At 41.4% G+C, this 17,457-nt stretch overlaps 1 protein-coding gene across 1 annotated transcript in view; it reads left to right on the forward strand.

Moving 5' to 3' along the window:
* Positions 1-4: 4 nt before the first annotated feature.
* LOC104513733 (protein NEL-like) overlaps positions 5-17,457 on the forward strand; it is a gene marked incomplete at its 5' end in the record, with an annotated part of 42,659 nt that continues 25,206 nt past the window's right edge. The window contains one exon of the mRNA XM_010157186.1: positions 5-119. Within this exon, the coding sequence (XP_010155488.1) occupies positions 5-119 (115 nt within the window). The remainder of the gene's footprint in view (positions 120-17,457) is intronic.

The raw sequence follows: 17,457 nt of genomic DNA on the forward strand, positions 1-17,457 counted from the left end.
TGGCGTGGACCCTTCGCTGCAGATCGACGTGCTGTCCGAGCTGGGGCTGGGAGGCTCCGCGGAGGGCGTGCTGCAGGTACCGGGGCTGCACAACGGGAGCAAAGCCTTCCTCTTCCCAGGTACGGCCGGCACCGCGCAACTTCGGCGGCCGCGCACGGAGGGCTCTCCTCGTCCGCACCCACAGCGAGGGGTTTGCTCTCCTGAAGCACCCGGCATCCCTTCCCTTCCCATTCTCTCCGCTTTTCGTCCACTCCCACCCCGTTTTCTCTCTCATCTCTCTTTTATTTTTTTTTTTCCTTTGACTGGTAGGCGCTTAATTAAAGTACAGCAGGAACGGGGATGGCAGATGGCTTATTTTGTGAGTCGTGGGGTGCAGTGATGAATAATAGCACCACCCACTCTCCCGCTTTCCTTGGGAAACGCTAAACATAACCCAGGTCCAGCTAAGGAAATGCTCGCTGAAAGTTTCATGTGAGTCGTGCAAAATCCTGAGATAAGTGCCCTGGAGGAGTGAGGCCACAGCGATGGCTGAAAAGAAGAATACCCCTTCTTTACTAGGGGAACGTGGCCCTTGTGAGGTTCTCATACCTTGTGAGAAAGAGAGAGTGAGTTTACATCTCTTCAAGTGCTTGTGATTATTTCTTTGCTCACATTGGGAACAGAAATAAAATAGTGGTGTTGTTCCATCTTTCAAAAATACATCTCAGAGGTTTATGAAAAAATAATTAAACTTCTTTATGTTGAAGTTCTTAAGATAGTGAAAAAATTTATTGACATAGGTTATATTTGCCTACATTTACTCATTTTCAATGTATTTTTGAATTATGTTTTAATAACACACTTATATGCTAAATGAGGTCAGAGCCGAGGATGTTTTCAGTAAAAAACCCCCCACTATTTGCATTTTAAAAAAGTGCCTGAAAATGGCCTTTAGAAGCAGGTCTCTTTGAAAGATGGTGAAATGCTCCTTAGGAACATGACTAAACAAGAGCAAGGAATATGGCTCAACATCTGGTGGAGCAAGAGCAAATCTCCCCATCAGCCTGTAGTTTTTAAAAAGGAGGACTTGATTGCTGGCTTCTTGTGTCGTGCCAGGAGTTTCGGCTCCGATCTGACTGTTTCTAGCGCAACAAGCAAGTGGTTGTGTTTCCCCTACAGAACAGTTATAATTCGAGGGAGATGAGATCTGGAAAGGGAATTTCTTTTTCATGTTCGCATTAATGAGATAATTTATCAGAAGGTAATAGTTGCCAAAGGCTTTAATTTTTTTTTTAAGGTGATTTCTCTAGCGGTGTTCTTCCCCGGTACAGCCAGCGTGTGTCACTATGGACGTTAATGTGGAGAAGCATGGGCATATGCGTTCAGAAACATTCGCCCGTGCCGTTTTTAAACACCCGTGGTGGGCTTGCGGCGGCAGAACGGGGCCCTCTGTGAAGGGGGCGACTGCTTCGAATGGCATCACTTGTGTGTGGCTGTTCATGTCCCAAAACAGCTGTGCTTTTTAAGGTATGGCTCTGAGTTGAGGCCCCATTGTGTTATAATGGGCTGGGGTGAGGGCGAAGTCAAAACTCCCTTTGACTTCAGTGCTAACAAGATTAGAGGGTTGTAAGAATAAGTCTTTATTGTGTATTTTCCCAGTGTCAGGACAAAAAATTACTGGGTTACTAAATAACTTTTTTCAAGTTGTTCCCTCTTTCTTTGTAATTATGAGGGTATGTAGTTCCTCAATGTGTTACCAGGTTAGTCATAACAAAAGGAGATAGGAGTTTAAATTTTCACACCGACCTTTTTATTTCGTTGAGAGGAATTGGGGGAATAACAAGGACAAAAACACTTGAGTCTAAATGGTGGTTGAAGTCTTCAGCGTCCTGCAGGGCTGGAGATACTTTTCCTGTTATTGCGTAAGACAACTGCTGATTTTATTATAGTAAATGAGATCCTTACTGAGTAGACAGATTTTCATTTTCAAACTTGCATTGAGAAATAGAAGAACTTCCTTCCTGGATCAGACCACTGGGTCTACTTAAGTCATTTTTGTTCTGCTCTTTGAGCTCACGCCGTAGGAACATTGCTACAATGTATGCCTCATAACCTATGTATTTGCAGTGTGTAGATTTCAAATATGTGTACTTTAACTTTGGTTTTTGCTTATGTGTGTGTGTTTTTTTTCTTGCTCCAGCTAAGGGCTGAGTCCTAGACACAAATGATTTTTGTGAAAAAGACACTGAGTTTAAATTCTCTGTAAACTTACTCTGGAAGATTTAACTTGTGGTCCTTTGCCTTCTGGGGTTTTTTTTTGGTGTTTTTTTTTGTTTTTTTTTCAGGTATTGAATCTTTTCTTGTACTATAATGCATGTTTGACGTTTTAGTATGTTGCCTTTTTTGATAGACCACATTCTCAACTGGTGTAAAGCCTTACTTCACATATACTTAAAACATACAGAAAATCTAAATACTGTTCTTTATTTTAGAGATTATGAAAGTGGCAGGTTGAACTGCCAACAGGTAACAGACAATTAAAGATGTATGATGGGAAAATTGTAGACATAGCTAAAGCAGAATAGTCTCTTTCCTTTTGTTTCTAGACAAAAAGTCAGTTTTGAGTGCTTAATGAGATGCAGCATCAATTTTCAATACAAGGGTTTTAGCATCTAATTGGCTGTTCTGACATTCTTCTTTGTGTAACTGATTTTCAGAGGTACTCATATTTCTAGGCCATAGAACACAGTAAGCAGTTACTCTCTGAAGGTAGTTTTAGTCTGTTGCAATCTAAATGCTCTTGAATAGACTGTTCCTTATATGATTGCTGATCTAGAAATAACTCTAGCCATTTGAAATTTGCGGTCACTTGGACGTTCTTTTTGTGCACCAGTCCGCTCTGTTGCTGTACAAATCTTACAGGAAAGCTCAAACGTGGGAAATGGAACTCTTCACACTGATTTCAGCAGAGGTCCTGAATTTTAAGGCTTTTTAGGTGTCTGATGCTCCTTGGAGCATCCAGATTACAGAATGCTGCTGTAATCTGGCTCTAGTTTGTTGCAGGGACTTCTTTCTGGAGAAATGTGATTTGCAAAGTAATTGTAAAATGTTCCAGTGTATAGCTTGTGGGAAGATGCAATTATGAATAGAAAACAGGAGGAAGTCTTCCAGAATGTTAGTGTTGCTATATATGAACATCTGCCAGCACTTCCTAGCCAACAGCAGATATTATTGTGTCAAAATATATTGAGAGGAAAATTATTCCTCTTCTGGTCAGAGCACTAGAACAAAAGTCAGAATATCTACACCAGAAACTTCTTTCTGTTGGTGACTGTTTATGTAAGTTAGTGAAATTTTTAATACCTTTGTTTTCCCTTTGCAACACAGGGATGACACTAAAGGTAAAGCCTTAATTGGGTGGGTGGATTTGATTTTAAGTAATGTATTTGGAGAAGGCTTTTGGGGAAATATAAATTGTCACTCTTATTCCGTTCGTTGTGAATATGCTGTATTAATACAATTTGAGGAGATCAGTGGAGATAAAATTAGATGTAGCCATTTTCCTATGCACATATGAACGTCATATAACTGCATGGAAACTTGAAAAGGCAATCAAAACAGCAACAACAGAGGCTGGAGGGTGTTGAGGGTTTTGGATGGGTGAGACACATCTGGCTTAATGTTAGTTCTGTGCTCAGGCTTGAGCATGTGCAAGGTCCCAGTGAAGCCAGGTGTTTCAACTTGCAGTAGGAAGTGGTGTCCTGAGATGTGAGCATCCAAATAAAGGCTGCAAGAATAACTTGGTCTCCTTCTGGCACTCTTCTAGGCAGTAACTTTTTGTTACTTTTCCTCCTCCCTAAAGGCTCTGTATTATATATATTTTATAGAGGGAATATTTTGACAGTGTTTATGGATCTTATGCATCAGACTGTCTTTGTCCAAAGGGTGTATGTGTAGTAATGGAGACACCTTCTAATCACCTCCAGTAGCGGTGGAGAGTGGTGGAAGGTACACTGTTAAGTCAAGTGGAGAGGCACCAAAAATGAAAGCCAAGCCATGTGTAAGGAAAACCTATGCCCATCAAAAGTTGTATATACTCCTGAAAGAGGAGGATAAAGGGTGAAGAGGATAGTGCAGTCAGATGGTTATAATCACAGGAACTTTTATTTAAAGAAAAGATAAAAAGGGCGTGTCAGTCACTGAAATGTGGGAGCTTGTGTATCTGAATGCAGAACTTGGAACTCATTTGGAAGATAAGCTTTTTCTTTGTTGGTTAGGATATGTAACTCAATATGTTTATAAATAATGTTTAGATATTTCTGTTAAGGAGGGACAGTTCTAGAGGCAAGATATGGTATATTCTGATGGGGAACACAATGTGCTATAAACCAGCAAAGAAATTATGTAATCTGTCAGTGTGATGCATGAAAGGACTCAGCACTACTATTCTTTGGATCGGGCCTTGCTGGCACAAACTGCTGGCAGAAAAAAAAATTCTAAAATAAGCCTTTTGGTGTAAATGATTTGTTACCTGTTGATGCATGACTGGATCACTAGCCCTTTATTTTAAAATGCTAGCAAGACACTATATATATATAAATAAATGTATTTATATATTTACATCTGTACTGGGACCAGTACTGTTTAATATCTTCATCGATTATACAGAAACTGGGATCAAGTGCACCCTCAGTGAGTTTGCAGACTACACCAAGCTGAGTGGTGTGGTTGACATGTCAGAGGGACAGGAGGCCATCTAGAGGCACGAGCTCAAGAAGTGGGCCTGTGTGAACCTCATGAGGTTTAACGAGGCCAAGTGCAAGGTCCTGCACCTGGGTTGGGGCAATCCCCGGTATCAATGCAGGCTGGGGGGTGAAAGGCTTGAGAAGCAGCCCTGCTGAGAAGGATTTAAGTTATAAGGAAGTAAATTTTTATGATGGGGATGGTGAAACACTGGAAGAGATTGCCCAGAGAGGTGGTAGATGCCTCATCCCTGGAAACATTCCAGGTCAGGCTGGACAGGTCTCTGAGCAACCTGATCTAGTTGAAGATGTCCCTGCTCATTGCAAGGGGGTTGGCCTAGATGACCTTTAAAGGTCCCTTCCAACCCAAATGATTCTGTATAAGAACATATATGTACATTCATATCCTTTTGGAAAGATCACTATTTTTTGGCCCATGACATCATCTCTGGACATTACTAAATTAAGGACCTAAAAATAAAGTTTTAAAACTAGATGCAAGTGAACTTGCTATCATTATAGAAATAGGATTTATGTTGCTTATGCAACTTCACACACTTTTTTTTTTGCCACCTGCCTTTGAAACTATGGACAGATGCTTTCCAGCTGAGCCTGCTGAAAATATGACTGTTCACAGCTGCTTGTCAGCACCTGGGAGCTAGAGGTTACTGTCCCCACAACTTTTCCAAAGCAAGAGATCATATGAGTGTTCCCATGTCTGCTGGTAGCAAAGTCAGCCAGCTTCAGGAGCAAACCTGTCTGACTGCAGTGGCATGGATTAGAGAGTCCTGTAAAATCCCCTTTCTCCAGCTGTACTCAAGATCTGAATCATCTCCCAGAGGAGCAGTAACAGACAGCTGGGGGAGAGGATGCTAATGTTGCCAACTGGCATGCCTGACTGCAGAGTGAATACCTATCTGCAGCTTTTTTTTGTGTTGGAACCAAGCTAGTGTTTCTCTCAGAATCACTGAATCCTCAAAATGTGGGACCTCCAGCGCAGAGATCTGTAGATAATAAAAATCTCTAGATTTTTTTTCAGAGAGACGAAGAAAATCCCTCAATCCTTAGTTTTTGGTAAAACTGAAATAGTTGAGTTTAATTTCACTAAGTACCTGACCTGAGTGTTTTTCAGTGTTAGAAATGGTCAGTGTAAGCAGTTAATCTATGATAATGCATTAGCCAGAGAAGTCCAGATTTTGGTGCACCTGGAACAACAGCCTGCACTTTCCCCCCACTGCCCTCATCCCCTTCCACCTGTCATGTTCCACAGGCAGCTCTGCACTGGTGGGAACAGTTACTGTTGTGGTAGGTGTTGTGGTTTAACGTTGGCTAGCAATCAAGTACCGCACAGCTGCTTGCTCACCTCCCCCTCCCTACTCCAGTGAAGGAGGAGAATCAGAGGAAAAGACAAGAAAACTCATGGGTTGAGATAAGAACAGTTTAGTAGTTGAATATAAATTAATAAAATAGTGATAGTAATAATATTAATACTAATGAAACTAATAAAGAATGAAAATAATGGAAAATGAAACAAATAGTACAGTTGCTCATCACCTACTGACTGATACACAGTCAGGTCCTGAGTAGTGAGAGCCAGAGCCTGAGAGCGATCGCAGCAGAGTCTGAGTGAGAGAGTGACTGAGAAAGCCAACTGATCCACCACTTAACTAACTACTGAATGAATAACTATGGACCCCTGACCCACTCCCGGCTTACAAACTGAGCATAATGTTCAACAGAATGAAACCCCTTTTGGTTAGTTTAGGTTAGTTGTCTGAACTCTGTGTGTGTGTCCACACCCCCTAGTTGTAGTGAGAAAGTTGACAAATCAGGTGCATTATCAGAAGCTTGGAAAGTCTTTGAATTGGTGCAGGTACTAAATAGAACCAACTAAAACACACCAGTGTTGTTAATATTCAGGTCAGATCCAAACCATGGCCTTATACCAGCCACGCTAAAGAAAATTAATCTCTGTCCTGACTAAAACCAGCACATATGGCACTGCCAGGGTTGTGTTTGGTGCTACTGGAGAGCTGAGCTGGATGTTGAAGGAGATCCCTGAAGATCTGGGCTGCTTCTGCTGGGGTTTGAAGAGCGGGGGCTGCTGCTGCGAGGCACCCCCTTGCTCCAGATGAGTTGAATATTCAGCATCCTCCTCCTCCTGTTAGAAGTGGTAGGAAGAGGAGGTGTCTGGGAAGTGTCTGCTGCTTGAAGAGCCTGCTGCAAAAAAGTCGGAGGTAGTATGTGAGAATCCTGCATCCAGTTCCCATCCCTAACCATGCTGAGCTACCATGTATTGAGAATTAGGATGCACTTGCCCACTGCATACGCTGCTGAATAATCATGGATATACCTATTATTGGAGACTGTTGCTTGCTAGCTACTGCCATGCTGGCTTATCTGTAAAATAGAAGGGGCAAAAGTTATAGAAAGAAAAAGACTTCAGTGTTGTGGACTTGTGATTGATGCTTGTAATGGTGCAGCAGAGGGTAGAACTGGGAAATGGAAAGTGAATGAGAACCTGATATACTGGAGAATACCAAGGAAATTCAGGCTTCCAGAGAAGAAAAGTTTGTAATCCCTGTATGTAGTCATTACTGCTTAGTTGATACAAAATAATGTTAAAGAAGGACAGAAAACTTGGCCTGTACCATTTTGGGCTTGCAACTGTGTTAACGCTGAAAGTTTCAAATAGATAATGTTGCTTAGAGTGTGTATCAGGCATATAAAGCATCACGAAGATGTAAATGTAGAACAATAAGTTAGTCTTAAGTATGGTTCTAAAAACTATGCCATTCATTGAAACACAAAGTATCTTACACAAAATCTTGTGGGCTTGCTTTTTTTTTTTTTCAGTGGGTTTTTGGGAGGGGTTGGGGAAGGGAAATAAGCAGAAATTAAATATTTCCTTATTTCCTTCATAACCTTTGGGTTTTGATTTTTTTAGTACTCATGTCTCTTCCCACGTACCTTGACAGGGGTTCTTGTCACCTTTTGGTCTGTTAAATTCTCAAGAGCATGGATTCTGGACAAAGCTACAGTGTGGGGAGGGAAATGATGCTTGCTGGTGTAGGCACCATACCTTACCTACCTATATCCCATGGGGAGACGGTTCCATGTTTCTGCAGCTTTGCCTGGGCTTGGTGGGACACCTACTACAACTCCAGCCTCTGCTACTGCAACCTTTGCAGTGAATTAGTACCTGCATTTATTAATCGGCAAGGGTTTGACTCCATTTAGAGGGATGTCATATTTTATTGTGTTCTCATGGCCTTGACCTGGTGCTTTTTACAGCCAGGTTGCAACTATTATCTGCAATAAATTCAAGTCCCTGGGGATCTGTTTTCTATTGGAACAGTGCTGGGCACCTGAGAGGCTTTTTTAAATGAGAGTTTGATTGTTCAGGTTAATACAAATAACCGTGTTCTATTTATACATTCAGAATTGCCTCAAAAATTAATATTGATTGATTAATAACAGACATAACTGCATTTGCTTCTTCCTACCTTTGCAACTGGACCTCTTCTAAAATATTTCAATTAGAAAACCCTTGTTGAGGCTAGTATGAGCTAAAGGCTCAACCTGTCATATTTATTGGGAAGTTGAAGATGAGTGTGATGTGCAGCTCTGGGGCATGTATGGAAGGAAAATACATGACAAGGGTGTCAGTGTTGTGATGTAGAGCTGTGAGAAGGGGGAGGATGGTCTGAGGAGGCCAAGAAGGCCTTTCTCCATGTTGACATCCCCATCGGAAGCAGCCAAGTGCAGATGGCTGCTCACCAGACAGCCTCTCCTGGCAATGTAGCAGGGTGCATAGGTTCTGCTGAAGTTTAAGACGGGATGTTGGCAGCAGGACATCATCTCTCCTGCATGCCAAAATGAGACGAGTGCCCTGAGAAGGGGGGACAGTGACTCTTCTGGGTAGCTGTCAAGCATGTCTCTCCATATTGCTGGGGGAGGATTGCATTAGCAAGGGGTAGCGAGGTGGGAAAACAAGGTCTTGCTACCCTTATGTAATTGCTTCTGCTGTGACATAGTTCTGTAGTCATGATGCATGGCTGAGACTAGCTAGGTTGATGGATTTTGTTTTATGCTCCCCCCTGCCCCACTGCAGCACGGTTCCTTCTCCAGTGAAGTTTCAGAGAAAACAGCAGTGTTTCCTACACATCCCTTCATCTAGATCAGTATTAATGTCTGTTTCCCTCTGGCACTTTCACTCTAATGTTTGCTTATAAGGTCTGGGAAGTAGGTTTCCTAATTCCTTCCTCCTTGCTTTTGTTCTTCTAGTCTGTATCCTCCAGGGCGTATAGGTGCCGGCTTGGAAAAATAACTCCAAGAATGGTTAACTTCACTGCTTTCACTGTGTCTTAAGGGAGGAACTCGGCTCGTAAGTTATTTAAAAGCTGTGGATAAGAGCTGGAGATTATATATAGCTGTCATGAGAAACTGTACTTCCATGCAGTTGCTCTTCAATTCCTTATATTTTGTCCCATTTGATGGTGCCTATCTACAGGGCAGCTGTATTCTCCTACCTGCACTGCAAAGGCACAGCGGGGCAGGGGTGAAAAATTATTTTTATGTCCCTCTTTTGGCCAAATCCTCTAATTTTGTCTCAATATTTAAGAAATAACTAGTTTTTCCATCTTATTGTTGTCCAAAAGATTTCTTCTCAGGAAAATCTGAGAACTATCATAAGAAAGCATAGTACAGTTTTTCTTTTTTTTTTTTTACCTGGTCATGTTTTCCATGATAAATACCCATTATGAATGTTCACTCAGAGGCTTCAGGTAGCTGTTCCTGAACTTATACGAAACATGTTATTTAAGTTATTGTCCCATTCAGGGAGTAAATTGCTCCCCCACCCCCCTTTTTTTAAACTATGTTTGGGTGGGGAAAAATGCTGTAGCCATTTTCAACATGCAAGAATTTTACAGTAACATTTTTTCATTCTGTTATGTTAAACAACATGTTGTTTTCTTTTTTTTTTTGGTGCATACTTTTTTTTGGGTTGTGTGATCCTGCTGGCTTCAGAGGGAAATAAGAACTTAGAAAACTGACTTTTGTGTTGAGCCGTCTTGCAAGATGATGCTCACAACTGTGCTGTTGCAAGGTGCTAAAGCAATGGGCGTGGTCTAAAAGGATGAGTAGACTAAAAGAGAATTCTGAAGACAGTGTCAAAAGAGTTTTAGCAGATTAACATATTTGCAGCACCACAACCTTGCTACGATAGACTGTAATGTTTCCAAAGGAGCCATTACAATCAATACTGTTAGCGATCCATAACTGAGAACTCTTTTAGTTGAATTTGAGTGGCAGTTTCCCTCTCTAAAAACATAGAGGGAGTATAATAAGAAAAAGACTTCCAGTTGTAAAGCTTTCTGTCTGCTAGAGAGAGCAATGTTTACGCGGTTTTCCCAGCATAAATGCTTATTGAAATATAATTAGATGGTGGTAACATCCATGCTGTTTATCCTAACAAGAGAAGAGGACACGTGAGCCTTGACTCCATGGCTGGAAGTCTAGCAGTCTCTAAATACATCTGTGTAATGGTCCAGAAGGGTTCAAGAGGAACTTGTGTGGTTTTGAGGTTGATAATCTGTGTTTTAATAACTCCCTAAACATGCATTTGCATATTGGAACATGGCTATTCCAAAGGCAGTCTTGAGATTTCCTATAACATCGGCTAATGTCCCTTGAACTTGAAACAGTCCCTTGCTTTGCTTAGTTCCCATTCAAGGAGTGGGTAGACCTAAGGAAAACCTTGTGTACCCTTGTCAGTGATGCTGTTTTTAAGAATCCACACGTAACACCAATAGCATTTGAAGCATGAAGAGATCTGGGAGCTTGAATTTTTTTTTTTTAAACTGAGATTGTGACTAGGTTATTACATTCACACTGGATTTTTCCATTTCAGAAAAATATCAATGAATTGTAGGGAGTGAAGAGAACAACAGCAAACCTGATTATACAGTAGAAAGGACTGGCTTACTAAAAAGCTTTTGAAAGAACTTGCGTATGTACATCTTGTCCAAGCAATGACAAAAGTGTTGTATGATAAATGTCTAGTATTAGAAGATTCTTAGAGGTTTAAAATGAAGGAATTATTTAGTATTCAAAGAGCTAGAGGTAAGAGTAATGTAATGATATTATAAATGCAGAGGATTTGAGATAAAAGGAGTCTTTTACAGTGAACTGGTTTAGATTGTGGAATAGCTGCTGAAAGGAAGTGGTGGAAATCTCCAGACTTCTGATTTTGCAGAAGATAGCATGAAATCAAAAATCTGGGAAACATTAGCTATGGTTGTAGTCATTGTGTGATGTTCAGTTCAGTAAGGATGGGGTGGATGACCCTCTAAGTCTTTGTATATTCTGAAAATCTGGAGAGTTGGAGTAATTGTTCTAGTAGAGGGAGAGATTTTCAAAGACACAAAGGGGCATCAAACACCTTAATACTCATTAAAATCAAACTGGTGCCTTTGCATTTTCCCCAAAACTATCCTTTGGTGCACTTAAGTATATTTTAATGATATATGATTAAAACAAGCCTACAAGAGCAAAGGAATCTCTGTTTGGAAGCATTTCTGGTTTTAACTCATCCAAGCTTATAAATTGGGCATGTGTTTAAAATCTGTAGCTGATTGACTGGGGCTAGCAGACACATTCATAACAGCATGGACTCCATTAATACCTGATTTAAAAGAAGATTTCTTACAGGACAATCTGAACTCTGGTCCTCCTCAGCTTCCTTGTGACCTCTGGCAATAGTGGTTTGAGTCCCCCATGTACTTTCTGTCTGTCTGCCCTGCTCAGAGCTGAACTGTCCATATGGTATTCCTTGGTATCCTTTCTCTTCGGTGTTCCTAATTCAGAAACCTTCCAACCTTTCCTTTCATTAGCATCAAAACAGATAACAGGGGAGTAGAGATTTTTCTAAGAATGCCAGTAGAGCTGGTGGCTTGGGTGTCCCTCTTAACGGTTGGACTTGATGATCGTAAAGGTCTTTTCCAACCTAAAGGTTTCTATGGTTCTATGACTCTCCCCTCAGGTGTGGTCTCTCTGCCACTTGCCCCTCGTTTTTGCTGGCGCCTGAATTCTTTATGGTTCAGTCTCCTGCCTTCTCCTCCCATCTGCTGCTGTTTGCTCAGCCTGCTGCCAGAGACCTGTGGCTAGCAACAGAGTTGTTGGATGTGTTTGGTATGCTTCAGATGTAATTGTTTTCCAGTCGTGACCTCCCTCCCCCTGCCTTGCTGTGCAGATTTTGCTATTGGGATGATGGTTTGGGTTTTCTGGAGCTCTCTAATTTGGCGACTGTTGACCATTCTCTTGTGTCAGAAGTTAATTTTTCATGCAGACAACATCATTGTGGTCATCTGGGAAATTAGGACACATCTCAAGTTAATGCTTTCTTAAGCTTACCATTGTGTTGTATGAAAATAAATGAACCTTAACACTTAGGAGTTTGGTGAGCTGAAGGCAATTAATCCTAATGTGGGTAAAAAACAATTATACCTCAGAAAGCCAAAGGAGAAGGAAAACTTGGATGAGAGGTCCAAACCACTGTAAGAGGAAGAAATGGAAGATAACTAAGCCCTCCAGGACATCCAGAAATGACTGGAGTTGGGCTAGGATCTCAAGAGGTCCCTTCCAGCCTAAACGATTCTGTAAAACACAGGCTGCAGGTGGTAGGTCCTCAGGAGCAGCATACTGGCCACAGGGAAAGCAGCTTTTGAGAGAATATGAATGAGCACAGGCCATGTGTAGGTCTTACTGACACTTGCACAGTGAGAACTGAGTGAGGTTGTGGTATGCTGCTCAGACGGTGTAGGAGTTTCTACACCCAGTGAGATCCTAATCCAGAGGTGTCCAGCTGGATGCTGGTCTTTTACAGTCTGTCCTTGTAGGACCCAACTGACCGCTGGAATATGAAATATTTGAGAAGCCTGAATTGTATCACATCTTTGGGAGGAGTTTGTTTCATGTAATCTAGCTTGATCTACACCTTGTATAATCTTCTTGCATGGTTTATTATTGCTGTTAAGTTTGTACTTCATTGTTTTTAATTGATTAGGCTTTGTTTACCTTTGGTAGCGTGCTTTTTCATTTGGAAAAGGCTGACAACACTGCTTCCTCCTCCTGTCCTCCCCCTCGGCTTGACTTCCATAACTTTTTAAATCGTGATTGTGCTATACAACTAGGGACTGGAAATTAATTCAGTCTTTTAGGAGTTCTTGTGTGTGTCATGCCCTTATTACAGTACCGGTAGGGCTGGAAGGCAATGCATTATTTTTCTTGTGCTCTTCAGTCTTTGTGCCGGTGTTAACAGCACTGCTTGGTGTGATGTTTTTGTTTGTTGTTAGGTCAGTTTGACATAAAGTGCTCATACGACAGTATGCAGCCAAGCATAACTAGGTGCATATGCCACAGATGGCAGCGGTAAGGGAAACGAGGCAGGTCTCCACATGCTTCAAGGTGTTCTCAAAGCAGCTTCTAGAAAACTGCCTTGTGCCCAAAAGGGTGTAAGTGTGTGCATGTATATATACACATAGATATTTATAAAGCTATAGTAGCTGCAACCTTTTAAACGTAGCTGGAACTTGTCTTGAAATGAAGAAGCAAACAGAATTCCCACTCTACTCTACCTCTGTGTTCTTGTTCAAACATAATAGGTTTTATAGTGGTATTGGCCATGAAAAACCTAAACAATGTCATCATAAGTAGCAGTACTTGATACTACCTACAAGGGAGAGCATACAAAGCATCTTCAGAATTTAAAGAGGAATTGAGAATAGTGATGGAATATAGGCTAGGGAAAACTGGTAATCAAAAAAGCTATTGCATCGTATAATTGATAACCCGGAACCTATAAATCACCAAAAAGCAGTACAGTAATAAATACCTGGGCAGAGCACACCATACAGCACACATTTTAATTTCCTAGGAGTGGAATTTCTGTAACAAGAACAGAAGTCATCTGTTATCTTCATCACTTCATTATCATGCAATAGGTCCCCACTGAGTAACACCCTCTCTCCTGGTGATAGTATCTAGCATGATGACATAGTTAGAGTGAAAAGGATAGTACTTCTTGCAGGCAAGGAGCAGTGGTTTTCTATATCATGTATGCCTTTAAAAATTCCTGATAGTACTTTTGTGTGGTGCTTCCCCCTGTGTTGATGAACACATTCCTTATATTACTTTCAGAAATGTTCAGGGGCACACATACACATTTTCTTTGGCAGTTTGGTGGGAGTTGTTTTAGTAACAATCTGATGTGGTAGGCTCTGTATTGCTTGTGAAGCAAATCAGCTGCTTCAGCCTCCTGTGCCAAGAATACAGACTTACCTGTAGCTCTACACATTTGAAGTTCAGGTTTTCCTACGATTAGATTTCTTATCTTTTCATTTGCACAAGGTTTTGAAAAATTGTCAGGAATATGTTGTGGTAGATACAGTCCCTAAAACCTTTACTGTATTTAGTCACCTCTTATTTACCTTTTGCCTACTGAGTCCAAAAGTCATGAAACCCTCAGTCATGGCCCCTGCATGTTTTTGGAAGACATCACCCGACTCCTTGTGGTGCAGCCAGGCTGCTTTACCTTACAATAAATGGTTCTCACTTGTAATCCTGGTGCAAATTCCTTCTTTGCCAAAGGGAACACAGCCAAAGGGAGGATGACAGATGTGTAAGTGTCTTAGCATTGTGGTCTGGCAAATTAAGCCTGAGATTGAGAGCGCTGTGATACCTAGTCCTGATGCTCAAATGGATGTTTATAGCGATGTAAACCTGCCACTTGATCTCTCTGTATTTATTCCCCTGGATCTACTAACGAAGCAAAGGTGCTATTTATGGCTGTTTGCACTGTGCTGCTGACACACTGAGACACACCACCATTGAAAGGACACTTCCATGATCTGTAATCCAGACAGGGAATCGTGGAGCAGCTGCATCATTCGACAGCTACACCAAAGCAGTTGGATTCTGCTTGGGTAGTAGGTGGCTGGGCTGGAATCCACCCTCCCCATTCCACACAGCGTGGTCTAGTTAAGTATGTGTGTGCCAAAAAGAATGGTTTCACCCGAAGCATTGTTTTGCAGACCCACAGGGACACAGAGGAGGTTGTTTCAGCAGGGGAAGTCAGTAGCTGGGCTATGGGGAGGTAAGCTTGGCATTACAGAAAGATTCAGCTTGATGTGACTTTCCTTGGTTTCTGGAAGCAGGCAGTGCATAAGCTCAGAGGCTTAACCCAGCCACTGGTGTAATCACTCTCAAAATAGCATTGTATCATCTCTTTTGCAAAATGCTTCTGGACAGATTTCAGTGGTATTATTGTCAATTTACAGTGAATGCATAGTATATTAGAGCTGTAGTTTGCCCCAGACAGTCTTGGATTTGCAAACTCTTTGCTAAAGAGTCACCAGGCCAGTGCCATGAGCTGGCAGAAATGGTTGAGGGTTTGCTGCCATGCAATTATCCCACTGTATCATATTGGGTAGAAGGTTTTCCTCCTATTAAATACATTCTATTTTAATTTCATTTGCATAGTTGACAATTTTTGATGTTCCTTTAGTTTAGGAAAAAATTGAAAAAGCAAACAAGCTTAACAAACCAAGCAAAAATTCCATGGGGACTTCGACCATGGAGAAGAAAACATTACAAAGTGGTTTGAATGAAATCATGATTACTTATGCAAATGCACAAACTACTCCCAGTTAAGATAAGCAAGTGTGGTCCTTAATAATGGTTTGATTATTTCAGATCAGAAACACTGAAGCTGTAGTCAGGCATGTGTCCAGGCTCTCAGTACCATTTCTCACTCTTGCTCCACGGTGGATTTGTGTTCTCATCTGTGACAAAATGACATAAAGCACACAGGTATGTAGCTTGTGGGTGAGCCAGAGTTATGGCCAGAAGTGATACGATTAACATTTTTTGAGGATATAAGTATGAACGGCCAATATAATTAGGGGACAGATGTGTGTTCAGGGGCAGGTCCTTCTTCTGATCTCCTGTGTTGGTCCCTTGTGACTCCTGGAACTTCGCATATGGTTTGAGCTGGAGGAAAGCCCTTGCTGGATGACACACCAAAGCTGTTGTTGACATTCAGAACAGAGAAAGCTACAAAGCAAAGGCAATTGGAACCTCCCCAAATGCTGCAAGAACAAACTGTGACATTTTCCCCCTTGTTTTTATTTGATTTAATGATTTGGCCTCAAGTCAGTTTTTGTTTCGATTGTTTAGTTTCAGCTGAAGTTCATTTTCCCCTCCTCCTTTTCTCCTTCCCATCCACTGCAGTTCTTTCTGCATACATCCTTGCTGAAACATGTCTTTAATGGAAATAAGAAGGGGGGTGGGGGGCACACAGAATTGGTCATTAACATGTGGTGGTGTCTAAACTTCAAGGGCAGTTTGTGGGGTATCCCCCCTAAACAGTCTGTGGGCTTATCCAAAGGTCCAGATCATTCAACTTGGGAGATGTACTAGAGTCCTTGCTCCTGGCATTTGTGAGTTTTTGTTCTGGTGAGACCAACTTGTACCCAGTTTCTAAGGAGCACTTGGGTGCATAAAGGTCTAGATGCACCTGGTTGGATCCTGACGTGCAGCTAGATTGTAGTCCCAGTCTTCACCTGGACTTGGGAACTGGACTCTGCAGGTCACACACATCCTTTGGGAATGGCCCCATTGGGACCCTTACAGGGTCAGTGTTTACCCTGTATCTTGTAGCCTTTTAAACTTGGAGTGGAACTGCAACACCTTCCTCCAGACTCCTGCAGAGCTCCTACCTGCAGCCTTGGAGAAACCAAGTCAGGTTCATGCAGATTTGGAAAACTGTAGCTGCTCCGGTTTTGCTGTTCTGTGTGAAATGATTGGATCTGAGAAGGGAATGAACAAATGTATAGGAAAAGTAGCTCAAAATGTTTTATCAACAAGTATTTTATGTATCACTTCAAATAGTCAGCTGCATTAAGGTAAAAAATAGGCAAACCAATCAACCTTCCCACTGAAATACCTAAAGCGTAACACATCTAGCAGGGGTTTGGTCTAATAAAGGGTGTTTTACTTCTTTGTACCTTCAGTTTTCATTACAGGAATGCAACTCCTGAATTTGAATGCACCATGCTTCACTTGAAAACCTGCTATATCCTTTCAACCTTGGAAAGATTCTGCTTTTGGATTGGCTTTGCATGGTGCCCTGTTTGCTGGGTGCAGTTTAGACCACGTTGGTTACTTAGATAAAAGAACATATATAAAGTAAACAGTCTCAGATGTTGTTGCCCTTTGTAGGCTGCATGAAATCTCTAGTTAAGAAAAAGATTAGCTAAAAAATTTAATACAGGGAAGTGACATGATATGAATATATGCCTGTAACACTGATCCTAGCTAGTGTAGGAAAATGAAACAAAATTGAGCTAGCCTTATTATATATTTCAGATTCTTTTTAGCCTGCAGTCCTCCTCCTTTTTCTCACAAACCACTAGAATTTAATTTGGGTAGTTCAGCAAACCTACAGTGAGATGCAGAATTGATTTATAGATGCTGCTATTAAAAGCTGATTATGTGCACATGAAACAAACTGTGGAGCTCAATTAATTAGACTGTTCTGCAGGAGTTTGTTTTGTAATTCAGTTCATACTGTATGTTTAACTTCAGATGAACTTCAGAAAGTCAAGAGCAGACCCTTTGCTAAGACAAGTTATCCATTCCATTTAGTAACTGTTTGTTTTTATTGTGGACTGGA

The sequence above is a fragment of the Eurypyga helias genome, unplaced genomic scaffold (genome assembly GCF_000690775.1).
Source record: "Eurypyga helias isolate BGI_N326 unplaced genomic scaffold, ASM69077v1 scaffold26398, whole genome shotgun sequence".
Classification (NCBI taxonomy): Eukaryota; Metazoa; Chordata; class Aves; order Eurypygiformes; family Eurypygidae; genus Eurypyga; species Eurypyga helias.